This window comes from Schistocerca nitens, chromosome 1 (assembly GCF_023898315.1).
Source record: "Schistocerca nitens isolate TAMUIC-IGC-003100 chromosome 1, iqSchNite1.1, whole genome shotgun sequence".
In the NCBI taxonomy this organism is placed as follows: domain Eukaryota; kingdom Metazoa; phylum Arthropoda; class Insecta; order Orthoptera; family Acrididae; genus Schistocerca; species Schistocerca nitens.
In genome coordinates, this window is record NC_064614.1 from 497,279,638 (window position 1) to 497,298,662 (window position 19,025).

Below are 19,025 nucleotides of genomic sequence, written 5' to 3' on the forward strand. Positions count from 1 at the left end.
TTTGACACTAAAGTAAGAGGGACTTTGTAAGTAGGTCAAATTTTGAAGAACAATAAGACACATGCAGAAACACAGTGATTTACGTCTGCAGAAAAGTATTGTAAAATAATATATTTCATCATCTTGTAGGTTCCAGATGGTGGAGGATAGTAACTTACTGTCACTCTGGTAATTGTTTAGTTTGTAACTAACTAAATAATCTGGTAATAATACTTAATGCTAACCATTTTTTTAGTAGGAACAGGATGCTAGGCATAAGTATCCTTTGTCTGTTTGGAAGAGAGTACAGGTAATAGGTGTCTGCAAGAATACACAAACCTGCTGTGTAATACCATTAACATCCATATGTTGTAGAATCTTATAACATAGTCTGAACTCAAAAACGTTGCTTATATGAAACCCAAACTGCAATTTTCTCATGTGACAGCCAGAAAAGTTAGGGATCAAAGTAGTTGGGTATACACAGTATTTCATGTATTTCTAGAAGTATTTGGCTCAGTGCCACACTAACGAACAAAAGTATGACACTATAGGGTACCAGCCATAATTTTTGACTGGATTGGGGATTTTGTAGTAGGGAGACTGCAAAGGATGGAGAGTCATTGACAGATGTAAAAGTAACTTCAGGTGTACGCTGTGGACATACTGGAGCCTTGCTGATCATGTATCTTGCAGCCCTGCAAGTTAACAGTTACATCAGACTTTCAGAAGATGGAGTTATCTATAATGAAGTGCTACCTGACAAAAGCTACACATATGTGCAGGCAGATCTTGATAAGATTTTTAACTAATGTGAGAATTGGCAACTTGCTTCACATGACCAGAAATGCACTTCATAAAGTGCAAAAATATAACATCTCATGACAACAGTATCAGTGAGTCACAATTGTAGTCACCTGACACATAGAAATATCTGGATTTAATAATTTGTGGGCATCCAAGATTGAATGATCACATAAGGTCAATCATAGGTAAAGCAGGTGACTTTGGTTCATTGATAGGATACTGAAAAATTCAGTCAGTCAACAAAGTAGGTGATCTGCTGAACACTTATTCAGCATATACCAGAAAGTTGCTCAAGTGTATGGAACCAAATAAATCTAACTGAGGATATTGAACATATACAAAGAAAGGTAACAAGAGTGATGATACAGTTCTTTGACACATTCTTGAAAATAGATGCCAGCTATCCCAAAAAATCCCACTTACAAAATTCCAGTAATCTGTATTGAATGAGGAATCTGGGAATATACTAGTGCCTCCTTTGTATTGCTCTCATAGGGACTGCAAAGACAAGATTAGAGTAATTATGTGTGCACAGAGGCATTTAAACAGTCATTTTTGACAGCTTCAGATGCACATGTAACAGGAACAAACCCTAGTACATGGTGCAGTGGGAAGTACCTCAGTCATTCACTTCGGGTGTTTGCAGAGCTATGGGTGTAAATTTAGATATATTGCCTGCAATAAACTTCAGTCCCAACCTAGGAAGTACACAAGATCATGGAATTTAAAGTAAATGTAAAGGGTGTGATTGCCATTGTTCTGTGTAATTGTTACAGCAATAATTTAACTATGAAAAACACTTTATTACTGGAAATTTTACATTATAAAAACATGAAAGGTAAAGGTAAATTTCTCTGAGTTGAGTAACATGAGAGTAATTTACACCCTGCTCACCTTACCTACATCCTACTGACGTACTGTACTATTGCTTTTGTTTGACATTAAGAAGTAACCCTGTCGGATAACCATAGGTCTCACAAAAGCACAGGCGAATGCCTTCACTGTCCTGTATCTGTGGCATGCTGCTTGTTTCCAGCAGCTGTATGCCTGTATAACAGTGTATCGTGACACGAACAACCTGGTGTAAAACGAAATGTGGTTCATCTGATCAGGTGACATGGGAGAATCTCAATGATCCTGGGAACATTTAGGAATAATTTGCTACCTAGCCCATGCTCAGCAGTGTGCACTGAACAGTGTGCTACAAAACACTTGTGCACGCACAGTTTCACAATTAACTGCCTATGTGATTTACATAACATTTCGCTTTGAGGCATGGATGTCCAACAGCTTGTCACCTATTCATGGTTTCACCATCTTTCATCAACTGACCAGCTTTGTAATTTCCAAGAAATTCCTTACCAGGCCATGACACTCTACCCTTTATCAAAGTAACTTATAACAGTGGAGTTGGCCATTTTTGACACTTGTTGTTGCCGGAATGATTACCCATTGGTTCCTGCCCCGCTTACATTCTTTCCTTGCTGTGTCACATGCCTGCAATGCCACCAGCTGGAATTCGGTCTTGTGATGGGCAGTGGTCATGGCGGTTTGGCTTATCAGTGTATGCAGAGACAACTCAGATTAGTCAATGACATATACCAGCTGGGAATAGATTGAAAATTAATGTGTGTAACAGTATTTACATAAAATTACAAAGTAACTACAGTAAAACGCGTTTATCATAAAACAGGTTTATCATATAACATACTGTATAATATAAAACAGGTATATCACATGATATACTTGCAGGTCCTACACTGTGTGCCTGACAGTGGAGCCCCATGGCTTTGAAATTGATTGCAGTTAAAGTGGAAAGCAATAAATAAAGATCTAAGAGTACAGAAATATGGGGAATAAACAGTGTTTATTGCTGCTGTGAAAAGTTTAGCAGCTGATGTCCATCACTACTTCTGTCACTATGGAAGCTACAAGATTTTTGGCTAACACCCTGGAACAAAAGCGTATTACCCAGAGATTGCTTGCCACAGCCAAGAGATTTATCACTGAAAAGAAATGAATTTTGAAAGCTGGACAGAGGTACTGGAAGAACTGAAGCTGTGAGGATGTGTTGTCAGTTGTATCCGGGTAGGTTAGTTGGTTGCCTGTGATAGGCAAGGATCCAAGCTAGAGCACCATTTCAGCACATACTTTTTCTGAATTTTGTTTTGTTCTTTAATCACATATGTTGTGCCTAAAGCAGTGATGGTACATATAGTTGATTAATGGTATAATATTCAGTTGGAAAACATGAGAATAATTATTTTTATGGGGAACATGAAAAAAAAAAATCCTAATGATATAGATACACACTGTTCATGTGGTAATAAGATCAATCAGCTGCACTCTTCAGTGACAAATAAAGGCTTCAGAGAAACAGTGGGCTGTTTTCAAGGTTGTTTATCAAAGCCACCTGCACAGGCTCTATTACTCATGCTGCAATTAATATATTAAAATTCTTTAATGCCCCACAGAATGTTATGAAAGCTGTATTGCTCTGCCATTTGGTTACAAATGAAGTAAAATATGAACAAGGTGATGGGAGAATGACACTTTGCTATTTGTCCCAGAAAGATGATATGTGGATGAAGTACATTTAAATCTTAGATAGTTTTAAGTCGTCTCCCTTAAATGTGATGGTTTGATCAAAAGTATAATAGTTTGTCTTAACACTGGTTGTATTAAAAAAAGTAACCACGTGCTTCTGTCCACATGTGAGCCCAGTAAAATTGAAATAAAAAATATCTAAGAGAGCCACAAAACATATTGATAGCATCCATGACACTGATGTTTCTTGGAAAATTCTTTCTTTCTAGAGAGTGTAGGTGTAAAAAGTGTACGAACAGATGTATGAGGCAGATACAAAATATTTGCAGGAATCAGTGTGTATTACAGAACTAACAGCTATCCCAACAAAATTAATACCATTCCAGTTTTTTTCAGCTCTTCTAAATGAATTACGTTGGTTGCTTTATGTATAAATACAACAGCTTGTAACCAGTCCCGATATTATCTAGCATACTTTCAACTTTCTTCCTTCCACACAAAAATTTATGGAAACTTAGGGATTAAATTAACGCCGCACAGACATGACTTGATGTTTCTGTGTAGTTTTACAATGCTTTCTTTCAAATTTTCTTAAAGGTTATCCTTTGCCAGAGGAGAATCGTTACCATCAGGCAGTGAATTTCTCTCATTAATTTGTACTACATCATTTTCCTGTAACTTGTGCATCTTCCTTGATAAAGTGAGTTTTGTACTTAATGTTAACTCATTTTTTTACACATTTATATTTTTCCTCTTGTGCCAAAGAATAAATCTTGTTAGCTCAGGATAAAGCATTAATTTTTTTAATAATTGTTTGTTTATTTATAATAACAAACTATTTTGTATGTATATCCTGCTTTTTGGTTTTCATTGATGCCTTTCATTTATATAAAGAATGCACCAAAGTTCCAATCATCTTTTTTGTAAGACAGGAATCAACAGGAAATATAGATACCGCTACATTACTATACATGTATTTATACTGATGAGCCAAAATGTTACGACCACCTGCTTAATAGATTGTTTATATGTCTGGAACAAAATACATCATTGTAAGTTTGTGGAGGCATGTGCCACTAGATTTTTATGCACAGGTCATGTAATTCATGCGAATAATGGGCTGCTGGGTAGTGCCCAATAGCGACCCCGATGAGTTCCATAGGACTTACATCAGGCGAATTTGGTTGTCAAGACATCAACATGAGTTCACTATAATACTCCTCAAACCACTGTAACACAGTTCTGGCTCTGAGACATGGACAATTACACTGCTGAAAGATGACATCACCATCAGGGAAGACATCAAGCCTGCAGGGGCGCAGATGGCTCACAGCTATCAGCAAGTCTTTGAGTGCTACCACAGATCTCACGCAAGCACAGGAGAATGTCTCTCATAGCATAATACTGCTTCCACCAGCCTGCGTCCATGGCACATTACGCATTTCAAGCTGCCATTCACTTTGATGACAGCATTTGTAGAGACAATCATTGACCTAGTTTAGCAAAATTGTGATTCACCCAAAGGGCCTAAACATTTCCATTGATTGACAGTCAAGTCCTGATGGTCCCGTGCCCATTGCAGTCATCATTAATAATGTTGTTGGGTCAACATGTGAACATGTAGGTGTCGTCCGCTGCGGAGCTCCATGTTCAACAATGTACGATGAACAGGTGCTCCAAAACACTTGTGAGTGCACCAGCATTGTGTTCTTTCAGAAGATATGCCACAGATCATCATCTATCCTACTCTACAGATTGGACAAGCCTCCAAATTCCATGTTCCATGAAGACTTATGGGCGTCCAACCATTAGGGCCTGCTGGTAGTTTCACCGTCCTTCTACCTCTTTCCATAGGTGCTTATGATAATAGCATGTGAACATTTGACCAGCTTCACCATTTTTGAGATACTTATTCACAGGCTCTGCGTATGAATAAACTGCCCTTTGTCAAAGTCACTTACCTCAATGGATTTTCCCATTTGCAGCCCATATCCTCACTAGGGTGATCCCTCTCCATTCGCGTCTGTTTCGTTTACATACTTTTGTTACCATTTCACCTGTCTGCAATGCCACCAGGTGGCATCCAGCATCATGGTGGGCAATGGTCATAATGTTTTAGCATATCAGTGTATGTTTGTTAGCCTTGGATGAACTATCTGTTCACTGTGGTACATTCAGCAATTTGTGATGAATATATCTTGCTGAAACTTCTCATTTTAAAAGAAATTCAATAACTGCTTTCTATCACACTGATAGTTCACAGTAAATAATTTTCTTTAAAGCTAATGTGCACCTGTTTTTGGATCATGTCAGTATGTGATCTACAACTCAGACACGTTGCCACATTGAGCATATTCAGTTACAGTTTATGTTTGGTGGTTTATATTATTTGTAATACACTAATGTTACTGCTGTTCATAGATTCTTAATAATATATTGCTTCAATTTGTAACAGCTGTTCAGAGTTCTTTCATTACTGACTGCATAGCAGAGTTTGATATTCCACTAGTGAACTGTTCATATGCATTCTGAAAGATGGACCTGATATTCTCAATAGCATATCTAAAAAAGAATTGTAGATTTTGAACAAGCAAAAGGAAAAATTCTAATTCTTGCCCTTCTTGAACAGAAAAGTTTTTTTTTTTTTTTTTTTTTTTTCCAATCTGAAGTATATTCCTTCTGATTTACAATAGAAAGTATTAATTAATGTGATACATTCCATAACATAAAATAAACCATAAGAAATGATATGAAATAAGTTTCACTTTAAATTGTTCAAGTGTGGGTAACTAACTTTAAAGTGTTTTGTTACAGTATCTGCAATCTGGTGCTACCAGTGCCGTAGCACTGACCATAAAGACCCTTTTCAGTGTGGAGAGTACATGACGTCAGACATCAGCATTGAGCCCCTGGATTGTAAAGCTGTGTATAATGCTCAGTACTGTGTTAAACAAACTGGTCGCTTTGAAGGTGCTAAGAAAATTTTTAGTTACATACTAACAAACAACTAACACCAGAAATGGGATGGGTTACTAACTGCTTAATGTAACAGTTTTGCTGTAGACTATCAATTTTAAATAATCAACCAAAAATATTAACTAGGTATAATTTTGCATTTATAGTTACTGTTTGAATGAGGTGTAAAAAGTTGAGTCAATAAAAATATATAACCTGTAAGGGAAGTGGAGGCATATCAGAAAGAAACACGGTACTGGTATTCAACAGTGCATACATTGAAAGCCAAGAATGATCACACAAGATCACCCACAAAAATCAGGTCTGAGAGTTACATCCAGAGTGAGTGATTAAACTGAGCAAAGCAAAAGAAAGAAATACTGAGAAGAGAGAGAGAGATATCCTAGATATTTTATTTAATATTAAAACAATGTTATTAATCATTAGTGATGAGTGAAGGTGCACCAGACGTTTTGAGACGAGAAGTATGTGAAGAATAAATGTATCACATGTGAAAGAGGTCACAAACCAAAATTACTGACAGGTACACTGCATTTTGAGCTGGACCAAATAGACAGGTTTCGTTTTTGCAGAAAATGCTCCAGCAGTTAAGCTATTAAAGTGCACCTCACTGCCTGACACAAGACTTCAATTTGCCAGTCCCTGTTCCCACTTTTACACACTTCTTAGAAGTTCTGCATTACTTATTGCAGAAGCAGTACAAAAATGACATTCTGAAAACAAAATTTTAGCTGTGACTACATTGTTGTCTATTGTAAGCTTCCTCAGAGATTGCAGTCCACAAACATTTGTGGTAGAATATCTTCTGAATTGTAGGAGAGAGACACTGGCACATTGGAACTTCATGTGAGGCTATGAGGAACTGTTAGGGTGATAACTGCTCAAGTCCACTCCAGAACACAGTACGTTTGTAAGTGAGTTTTATTACAGGATACATTCCAGTACACTGTCTGATGTTTATTCTGGTCCCAAATCCTTTTCAGCAGCGTTTCATTTCTCTCAGTATACGCAAAATAGTCATGTCGATTCTGAAGAAGTTCGTTGGTATTGTCTGATAATACACTTTGTTATTGTTAAGTTGACATGAATACACAAATATGATTGTATTGTTCACATGCTGCCATGGACACAGTACAGGCAATAAGTTGTTATCAGTGTTCATCAACTGAAAACATAGAATGTGCAGATAATGTAATTCATGAAAGTTCCCTTAGCCCTCACAGTTGTGATGGGATATTCGAAGCCATGTGCTGCATTAAAACAACTGGTTTCTTTGAAGGTAAGTTACATGAGCAGAGTAATGAGTGATTATGTTGATTTATATTCAGAATGTCATTTGAATGCTCATTGTTAGTTATTTTAGACTATTACTAATTATTATTATTGTTACAGTTATTTTAGAATTATTATTATTGTTGTTGTTGCTGTTGTTGTTGTTGTTGTTGAATTGTCAATCACCATATGACTTTGCTTTATTATGAAGTGTGAGTACTGATTTGTCTTCACTGGTTGTACTATTTTTAACATTCCTTATAGTTCAGTTATTTTGCTCTTCTATGTTTTAAAACACCTCCAGAAGGTGCATGATCTCGTAATATCGTGTAGCTCCTTCCCTCTTTTATAGACATCAAGCTATTAGTTGCATGTGCATTATTCTTTATGCACATTGTCTACTGTAATACATACTAAATATAGTTTCTATCTGTGAACAACTGCTGTTTGTAGTTGTCTGTTTTTGTGATGGAATTATATAAAAAAAAAATATTCTGAAATTACTGAGAAAAGAGTGGACTACTCTCCACGTGACTGGCTTGTCATACTAAGGTCCATCTGCATCAACACTTGTGCTCCCTTGAAGTACTGCTGGCTTCTTAGTTCTTATCAGGACAGCCTGCTCAGTTCATATTAATTTAATGTGCTTAAAGCTTTTTGGTAACTTACTGTTCTGATTTTATATGTTAGAGGTGTTTTCCTTCAGTTCCCATATTCACAAATGATAAACAAACTGCCTCCTAATGCCAACTTATTACTACTCATTTCTTTGTCCATGTCAGCCATAGTCAGAATGCACTTGATTAAATGGTTTGTTAGGATTGCTGTCTGTTGTGCAGCTACTGTTCCATATTTCATATTATTGTGACTGTCAAAATTGTAGCTAGTGCTCAAAGATAACATCTACAAAATGTTGCCATTGGGTAAGCTATAAAGTCACATTTGTGAATATTATACATAATTATCAGTTTTAGTGTAGTTAGTTGTGGCTTTTATACTAAGGTGAGGAAAAGCAATTTAGTGATGAAAAATTTTATGCTGTGCAATTGTGCACTTTTAATTTCTGTGTATTACACCATATGATAAGTGTGATAGATCATGTAATTACTATGTTGTAAGAACAAATTTCATGCAAATAGTCTTTTTCTTGCAGTAAGAATGACACACACACACACACACACACACACACTTTAGGAGTTGCCATTGGGTAAGCTATAAAGTCACATTTGTGCAATATTTCATTAACTCAGTTTCAAAATAACCACAGTCCCCTACTCTGATTCCAACAAAAGACTTTTTGGAGATTTTCCATGTGACTATTGCCACTGCCTTCCAAAATTGAATTTGGTTGTACCCTAAACCTCAGACTGATATGGGAGTGGATGCAAAGTACAATAATTCTGCAAAACCCTTACCTGCTAACTTGGAGAGGACTATATAACAGACAGTTAACATGGCATCTATGAACAAAACCTGATTTAGTATTGTGTTTTTTAATAGCTTTGAATTAAAATTTAGTACACTGAAATGATGTGATTATATGAATTTCAGGATTTTTTGCACCCCTTCCTGAACTGTCACACATCGTAGAGAATGTGTCAGCCACAAAATTCATTTACACCTAAGTGTATGTCAGAGACCTCAATCCTTTAATTGTAATTATGCTATTTTCTTCCACATCCATTATCCCACAATGTTTGCCCCCCACCGAGGTGTATGGGAATCACTCAGAGGAACTGGCAAAAGTAGATGGCTTAAAGTACTGTTGTATTTCAAAACTGAACTTCAACTGAGTGCAAGCCACCAATTGTCATACTATTTATTTTGTTATTAATATACCATATTCTGGTTGTAAGTTAATACCTCAGCTTATGAGCATGTACAACTATAATAAATGTTATATGTGGGTGCATCCAGATTTATCATCTGCTAGTTTAATTCATGTGCGACAAGTGTGCTGTTTAAAATGCATGCTTCCGACAGCTCTTGTCAGCAGTTATAATGCTGTAAGGTGTTGGTGCTCTACAAAGTAGGCATAAGTGTTATAGATCTTAAGTCTCAAAATAACGGCAAAAATACAGATAGTTGCACTGAAGGTGGATTATGCAACTACATAAATTATGAGAAAGAAAATATTAGGTTTGCATCATAAATATATATTACGGTTGAACGCTTTTCTCATTTTATAGAAAATGTTCTCTGAATACTCTCATAAGCTTAAGGAAGTAAAGTACTTGGAACAACAGAAATGTAATATAATTAAGAACTGCAATGAAGTTAACTGAGGCTTATTTATCTCCATTCTTAAATTACAAAATGTGATGCCACCTGAAATGGGTCGTAGACTGAAACATCTGCTGCTATTTTTTCTTTGTTGTGGAGAGACTACACTTCACTGATGTTGATTCTCATATTTGCAAGCTGTGAGGCAGTGAAGTTAATATACTGCTGTAAATAATGATCAATATTATCTATAGCTCGTGAGTGACGTATTTGACGTACACTACTGGCTCTGGCTGCTTCACTAAGCCAGCAAGTTATTCTTAATACTCCCTTTGCAGAAAAGTTGCAGGGCAGGTTTTTTCTTATTTCTAATACTAAAAAGGAACAAATGTTGTTTTTATGTTATCTGGTGTGTGTGTGTGTGTGTGTGTGTGTGTGTGTGTGTGTGTGTTTGTGTTTGTGTGTGTGTGAGTGTGTGTGCGCATCTTTGAAGTGACCTTGGCCATGTTTCCACACAAACTCACTAGGTGGCATGGCAGTGCGTAGCAATGCACTGTTTGAGTACTTGATGCATTAGTTATGGTGTCACAATGGATGTTCACAGTGAGCAAAGAGTGAACATTAAGTTCTTAAGTTCTGCATTAAGCTCTGGGAAACCCCTAGTGGAGCATGGACAGTGATTAAGCAAGCATAAGCAAGGGAGTCACTTTCAAGAAGTCATGTTTTCAAGTGGCACAACAGATTTCGTGAAGGCAGAGATTCGGTGCAAGATGATCCCAGAGCTGATTACCCATCAACAGCACATACCGATGCATATGTGGAGCATGTGAGGCAGTTATTGCAAGAAGACTGTCATGTAATGGTGCATGCAGTATTATAACAACTTAATTTGAATTGTGATGTTTGTCATAAGATATTACATGAAGATTTAAGGAAATGGAAACTTATCTTAATGCAAATCTCATCCCTCACAAACTAACAGACAAACAGAAAGAGGGAAGACAAAGAATTTCTGCTAAACTACTAGATAGAGCTAGATGTGAACCCACATTTCTGTCAGAGATTATTTCTGGGGATGAAAGTTGGTGCTACCAGTATGACCCTCACATTCATGTGAGCGTCAAAGTGGTTAATGGTGGAGTCCTGGATCACCAGCCTCAAAAAAAAAGTCAAACGACAACTCAGAGGATAATGTTGATCACATTCTTTTATAGTAAAGAATGAGTTCACCATGAGTGTGTTCCTCCAGGTCAAACATTGAACCAAACTCGTTACATTGAAGCCTTGAAATATTTGTGACAAGCAATTTGCCATCTCTGCCCTGATTTGTAGCATTCTTAGCACTGGTTGTTACTGCATGACAGTGCAAGACCTCATACTGCTTTATCTGTTACCAAGTATCTGGCCAGACCTTCTGTTATTGCCATCCCACATCCACCATATTTTCCCAACCTCTCGCCTTCCGATTTTTGTTTGTTTCTGCGAGTGAAAAGGAAACTAAAAGGAAAGCGTCTTAGAGATATTGCAGAGATCTAATGGGCTGTGACAAATGAGCTTACAAGCATCACATTGAAAACTTCCCTGCTTGCTTCCAAGATATCCAGAAAAGTGGCCAACTGTGTATAGATAGCCAGGAGGATTATTTGATAGTAGCTAGGATCATTAATGGGTAAGTGCAATATTCTTAAAAAGAGAGAGAGAGAGAGAGAGAGAGAGAGAGAGAGAGAGAGAGAGAACAGTCCTGGAACTTTCCTGACCAAGGGAGTAGGTTGTTACTTATTTCTCAACCTCTCTTGTATTTGTATCAGACAGAATCTAATCTAATCTATGGAAAATTTCTGTGTGGGTGTATCTGTGTGCATGTGTGTGTAAAACCACATTTTAAAATACTAAAGTGGTATATCTTTTGTTTTCAGGTGGCCTAGGCACAAAGAGATTCTGTTCATCTCATGATTTGGGTAATTACTGCAATTATATCCAGCAGCCTGGTGATGAACTGGAATACCGCTCATGTGTTTACACGTGCTCAACAGATGGTTGCAATGCTGCCAATGTCCAGCAACCCACAGTTCAAATGTTTCTCTGCAGCCTTTTGTTTGCAGGATTTTATTTCAGCTTCTACTGAAATTTGTTGTAGAATAATCTGTGGTTAATGTTGCAGTGACTTGGCACACAAGTGCTCAAACTGAGTGCAATACACCACATTCATCAATATTTCATAAATATAAACTTCTCAGGGTATTATGTTTATGCAACTTGTGGACTGGTGATGTGAAGCGAAGTTCATTCCACCATGAATGAAATGGTTGACTTCATATTTAACTTCCTGATTTGTGACCTGTGTGAAGATGCAGTTCTGAAACTGTGGCCACTGTAATAAATTTTAAGTACACTGATAAGAATTTTGTACTTAATAACATATTTACTTATTTTGTTAGATCTGTAGTTTCCTTTTGTTACTAATTTCCAGATCCTATTATTAAAATAACTTTTACAGAAAAAATGAAATTTCTCCTTTGGATGAGTTTTTTTGCAAAGTCATTGTACCTATTGTAAACACACTAAAATTATGTTTATAATTTTTGTTGGTGTAACACTTATTGTAGTCTGTGATACAATGTGGATACTCTGTAATTCTGTAACCAAAATCTTCATGAAACATTCAGCAATAAAATACATCCTATAAAATTTGCACACAATGTTTTTTTGAATAACACACACTTACGTTAATTTTTGTCTTTTTTCCAAAGTTTTGTGCTATTTTATGAATACTTTTAAATGATTTAAATGACTTAAAGATGTGCTAAATTACAGGACTGTATGTTATTTCACACTGTACTTAAAAATATCTTAAGTTCACTGAAATCATTGCATTTTCTTTCCCCTTTTCAGATTAAGATGGCACGTTATTGATGTTATGTCACAGGTTTTCATGTTAATACAATTACTGTATTATCATTATTACAAAAGCAAGGCAAGACAGTTGATGATGTTTGTATAGAATTATGTTCATTGTATACCAAAGAACCAAATGATGAAATTGTAGTGTCGGCAGACTTGCCAACACTACGCACACTAATTGAAAGAGGCGGCCAAGATGCACGCGCTAACTCACGAAGGATGGAGTGAGGTCTGAAACAGGATACGTAATGAATGTTATAAAGAAAAGTACGTAGCTTCGGGAAAACTTTAATCCATCCTTTGTATACATCGTTCTTGATGAGACATCTGGAGATTGTGGCGATACAAGTGAGACTCTTTAGATACAGGCAATGTTACAAATGGCGCCTTGCTAGGTCATAGCCATGGACTTAGCTGAAGGCTATTCTAACTGTCTCTCGGCAAATGAGAGAAAGGCTTCGTCAGTGTAGTCGCTAGCAACGTCGTCGTACAACTGGGGCGAGTGCTAGTACGTCTCTCGAGACCTGCCGTGTGGTGGCGCTCGGTCTGCGATCACTGCCAGTGGTGACACGCGGGTCCGGCATGTACTAATGGACCGCGGCCGATTTAAGCTACCACCTAGCAAGTGTGGTGTCTGGCAGTGACACCACAGAAATCACAGTATGTAATAGCCAATAGTGTGTTTTAAAGTGCACAAGGTAATAATAACTAATGACAAGAAGTATTGCTGGTAACGAATTGTTTTAAAAATGTAATCAAATTACAGTTTATCAAAGAAAACAGTGCTTTGTAAACATCTAAAATAAGGTATCAGTCAAATTACGATAACGGATATGATGCTCCCAAAAGTATCATGCAGTCGTTCTTTTTTGGCAGCAGTAGGAAAAGTTGCAGCTGTTGGATCTACATTTACATTTGCATCTATACTCTGAAAACCACTGTAAAGCGCATGGCAGGGCATACGCTCCATTGTACCCGTTATTAGCGTTTCTTCCCATTCCATTCATATGGGGAGTGTAGGAAGAATGATTTATAAAAAAAATAAAAATGGCTCTAAGCACTATGGGACTCAACTGCTGAGGTCATTAGTCCCCTAGAACTTAGAACTAGTGAAACCTAACTAACCTAAGGACATCACAAACATCCATGCCCGAGGCAGGATTCGAACCTGCGACCGTAGCGGTCTTGCGGTTCCAGACTGCAGTGCCTTTAACCGCACGGCCACTTCGGCCGGCGAAGAATGATTGTTTGAATGTCTCTGTGCATGGTGTAATTGTTCTAATCTCATTCCCATGATCCCTGTGAGAGCGATACATTCCTAGAGTCACTATTTAAAGCCGGGTCTTGAAACTTTGTCAGCAGACTTTCTTGGATAGTTTATGAATGTCTTGAAGAATCTGCAAGTTCAGTTTCTTCAGAGGCCTGACACAGTTACAACATACCTGCTGCTGTGGGAAATGTATTAATCACTGGGCTTGTCTTTATCTACATGGCGGCACCATTTGGTTTGTTTCCTCTAGTGGTGTGCTACAGTATGATAACAAGAGAGATTTCAATGTGCATCCAGTCTGTAAACATGTATCTGCAAACAAACAAGCTAACTTGAACTAAGTAACGTTTTTTGAGGTGACAGTTGCAACTTTGAAAATCCCATATAGTTGTTTAAGAAGTGGCTGTCATAGCAACAGTCAATCACAGAAAGAGTTCGGTCATGACTTCTATTCTGTTCACTGTTTTATCTTATTGTCTTACTGCCCTAGGTGCCTATTATCACACTAATTCTGAATAACAAATGAGGCCAGTAATGTAATCTCTAAAATTTGTTTTATATGCTTTGTATCAGTTTTATGCAACAGGAAATCTGAAGCTAGCAGTCAAAGCAGCTAGACAAGTGATACATCATAGTTAGTGCATTGCATCAAATTAAGTAAAACAGTGCACGAGATTATAAAGAGTTTGCTAAGGTAAAAACGCATTGCCTAACTTTGTGTATAATTGGTTTTAGCTCATACACTGTTGCGCATGAAATGTAGGTAAGATATTGAAATTTTACTGCATGATGAACAGATTGAAGAAATGGTATGATGCGATAAAAGAAATTACTCAGGTAGTTATGGGAGACAATAATTTAATAGTCATGAGGGACTGGAATTCGATAGTAGGAAAAGGAAGAGAAGGGAAAGTAGTAGGTGGTTATGGACTGGGGGTAAGGAATGGAAGAGGAAGCCACATGGTAGAATTTTGCACAGAGCACAAGTTAATCATAGCTAATACTTGTTCAGATTCATTGATAACATCTTTGTGATCTGGATTGAGGGTGAGAAACCGTATCCCCATTTGCTTCACCTGGTCCTACTCAACCCACAAGCCGGTTTTCTAGATGTGACCTCCACCTCAAAGATGGCTACATAAGTACCTCCATACATATCAAATCTACTAACCACCAGCAATACCTGCACTTTGACAGCTGCCACCCATTCCATACCAAGAAGTCCCTTCCATACAGCCTTGCCACCCACGGCCATCGCACCTGCAGTTATGAATAGACCCTCTCAAAATTTACCGAGGGTCTCACTGAAGCCTTCACAGACTGTAATTACCCTTCCAACCATACAAAAACAAATTTCCGATGCCTTGTCCTTCCAGTCTCCCACCACCTCCCAAAGTCCCACCGTCTGGCCACAGAGGAGCATTCCCCTCGTAACCCAGTACCACCCAGAACTGGAGCAACTGAATTAATTCTCCACCAGGGTTTCAACTACGTCTCGTCTTGCCCTGACATGAGAAATGTCCTGCTCACTATCCTTCTCACCCCCTCCCACAGTGGTATTCCGCCATCCACCAAACCTACACAATATACTCATCCATCCCTACACAACCCCTGCTCCCAACCCCTTACCTAATGGCTCATACCTCTGTAATAGACCTAGATGCAAGACCTGTCCCACACATCCTCCCACCACCACCACCACCTACTCCTTTCTGAAAGGGGTACATGTGAAACCAGTCATGTGATCTACAAGCTAAGCTGCAATTGTTGTGCTGCATTCTATGTAGGTATGATGGCCAACAAACTGTCTGTCCGCATGAAGGACCACTGACAAACTGTGGCCAAGAAACAAGTGGAACACCCTGTTGTTGGGCACGCTGCCAAAAATGGCATCCTTCATTTCAATGACAGCTTCACAGCCTGTGTCATATGGATCCTTCCCATCAACACCAGCTTTTCTGAATTGCTCAGGTGGGAACTTTCCCTGCAATATATCCTATGTTCCCATAACCCTCCTGGCCTCAACCTACATTAGTCATTGTCCTCCCCCATCCACCCCCTTCCCTGTTCCCAACCCAGCACTACACAGCCCTCATTCCAGCATTGCACCCAGTCTTTTTACTTTTCTCCTTTTCCACTATCCCCTCCCCACCTCACTCCTGCCCTCCATCTAACCTGCAGCACTTAGCTGTCCGCCATCCCTACCCTACTAGCTCTCCCACCTGAGCCACCTCCTTACCCCCACCCAGTCGCCACTTCCATTACACACTGGTGTTGCCACTCACAGAGTGGCCTCAGTTGCCTGAGACTGCAGTCATGTGTGTGTGTGTGTGTGTGTGTGTGTGTGTGTGTGTGTGTGTGGTCTATTTTTGATGAAGGCCTTACTGGCCGAAAGCTTTATTTGTACCGGTCTTTTTGTTATGCCTATCTGCGACTCAGCATCTCCACAATATGGTGAGTAGCAACTTTCCTTTACATAATATTGTTACATTCCATCCTGGATTTACCATTGTTTAATACTTGGTTTAAGAATCATGAAAGAAAGTTGTATACATGGAAGAGGCCTGGAGACACTGGAAGGTTTCAGATAGATTGTACAGTGGTAAGACAGAGATTTATGAGCCAGGTTTTAAATTTTAGGGCATTTCCAGGGGGAAATGTGAACTCTAACCACAATTTATTGGTTATGAACTGTAGATTAAAACTGAAGAAACTGCAAAAAGGGTGGAATTTAAGGAGATAGGACCTGGATAAACAGAAGGAACCAAAGATTTTAGAGTGTTTCAGAGAGAGAATTAGGGAATGATTAACAAGAACAGGGGAAAGAAATACAATAGAAGAAGAATGGGTATCTTTGAGAGATGAAATAGTGAAGGCAGCAGAGGATCAAGTTGGTAGAAAGATGAGCGCCAGTAGAAGTCTGTGGGTAACAGGAGAGATAGTGGATTTAATTGATAAAAGGAGAAAATGTAAAAATGCAGTAAATGGAGCATCTGAAAAGGAATACAAAAATTTCAAAATGGCTAAGCAGGGATGGTTAGAGGACAAATGTAAGGATGTAGAAGCATATATCACCAGGGTAAGATATATACTGCCTACAGTAAAATTAAATAGACATTTGGAGAAAAGAGAACCACCTGTACGAATATCAAGAGCTCAGATGGAAAACCAGTCCTAAGCAAAGACGGGAAACCAGAAAGGTGTAGTAGTGTATAGAGGGTCTTTACAAAGGAGATGTACTTGAGGGCAATATTATGGAAATTGAAAAGACATAGATGAAATGAAAGATATGATACTGTGTGGAGAATTTGACAGAGCACTGAAAGGCCTAAGCTGAAACAAGGCATGAGAGTAGACACTCCATTAGAACTACTGATAGCTTTGGGGGAGTCAGCCATGACAGAAATCCTCCATCTGATGAGCAAGATTAAAGAGACAGGCAAAATACCCTCAGATTTAAAGAAGAATATCATAATTGCAATCCCGAAGCAATCAGGTGTCAACAGGTGTGAAAGTTACTGAACTGTCAGTTTAATAAGTCACAGATGCAGAATACTAACATGAATTCTTTACAGATGAATGGAAAAACGTAGAAGCCGATCTCGGGGAAGATCAGCCTGGATTCTGTAGCAATGTTGGAACACATGAGGCAATACTGACCCTATGACTTATCTCAGAAGATAGGTTAAGGAAAGGCAAGCCTACGTTTCTAGCATTTGTAGACTTAGCGAAAGCTTTTGGCAATTTTGTCTGGAATAGTCCCTTGCAAGTTCTGAAGGTGGCAGGGGTAAAATACAGGGAGCAAAAGGCTATTTACAATGTGTACAGAAAGCAGATGGCAGTTATAAGTGTCGAGGGGCACAAAAGGGAAGCAGTGGTTGAGAAGGGAGTGATATAGGGTTTAGCCTATCTCCGATGTTATTCAATGTGTATATTGAGCAAGTAGTAAAGGAAACAAAAGAAAAAATCAGAGTAGGAATTAAAATTCATGGAGAAGAAATAAAAACTTTGAGGTTTGCCAATGACATTGCAATTCTGTCAGAGACAGCAAAGGACCTGGAAGACCAGTTGAACAGAATGGACAGTGTGTTGAAAGGAGGATATAAGATGAACAGCAACAAAAGCAAAATGAGGATAATTGAATGTAGTCGAATTAAATCGGGTGATGCCGAGGGAATTAGATTAGGAAATGAGACACAAAGTAGTAAATGAGTTTTGCTATTTGGGGAGCAAAATAACTGATGATGGTCGAAGTAGGGAGGATATAAAACATAGAGTGTCAATGACAAGGAAAGCGTTTATGAAGAAGAGAAATTTAACATCGGGTATAGATTTAAGTGTTAGGAAGTCTTTTCTGAAAGTATCTGTATGGAGTGTAGCCATGTATGGTAGTGAAACATGGATGATAAGTAGTTTGGGCAAGAAGAGAATAGAAGCTTTCAAAATGTGGTGCTGCAGAAGAATGCTGAAGGTTAGATGGGTAGATGACATAACTAATGAAGAGGTAATGAATAGATCTGGGGTGAAGAGGAATTTGTGCGACAACTTGACTTGAAGAACAGATCAGTTGGTAGGACATGTTCTGAGGCATCAAGGGAGCACCAATTTAGTATTGGAGGGAAGCGTGGAGGGTAACAATCATAGAGAGAGACAAGGAGATGAATACACTGAGCAGATTAAGAAGGATGTAGGTTGCAGTAGGTACTGGGAGATGAAGAAAGTTGCACAGGATAGAGTAGCATGGAGAGCTGTGGCAAACCAGTCTCAGGACTGAAGACCACAACAACTAACTTAATTTTGAGACCAGAATTATATCTGATTTTGTTCTCAAGTTACTGATTTTTTATATCCAATGGACAATCGTACAATGCACCCATTTGTGTCACTGCACATTGCAAATCATGTGGTTACAACAATCTTCATGTTTAATAAATGGTTCAAGATAACAAAATAAGGTTTTTTGCAAATTGTAATACAGAAAGAGGCAGATATGTTATATGATAAATAATCAAAACTTTTTTTATTGACCATGATATGGAAGTAACTCATC

At 38.2% G+C, this 19,025-nt stretch overlaps 1 protein-coding gene across 1 annotated transcript in view; it reads left to right on the forward strand.

Moving 5' to 3' along the window:
• LOC126252769 (uncharacterized) overlaps positions 1-12,492 on the forward strand; it is a 126,099-nt gene extending 113,607 nt beyond the window's left edge. The window contains exons 2-3 of the mRNA XM_049953700.1: positions 6,148-6,303; positions 11,721-12,492. Coding sequence (XP_049809657.1) covers positions 6,148-6,303; positions 11,721-11,929 — 365 coding nt within the window. The 3' untranslated portion in view covers positions 11,930-12,492. The remainder of the gene's footprint in view (positions 1-6,147; positions 6,304-11,720) is intronic.
• The last annotated feature ends 6,533 nt before the right edge of the window (positions 12,493-19,025 follow it).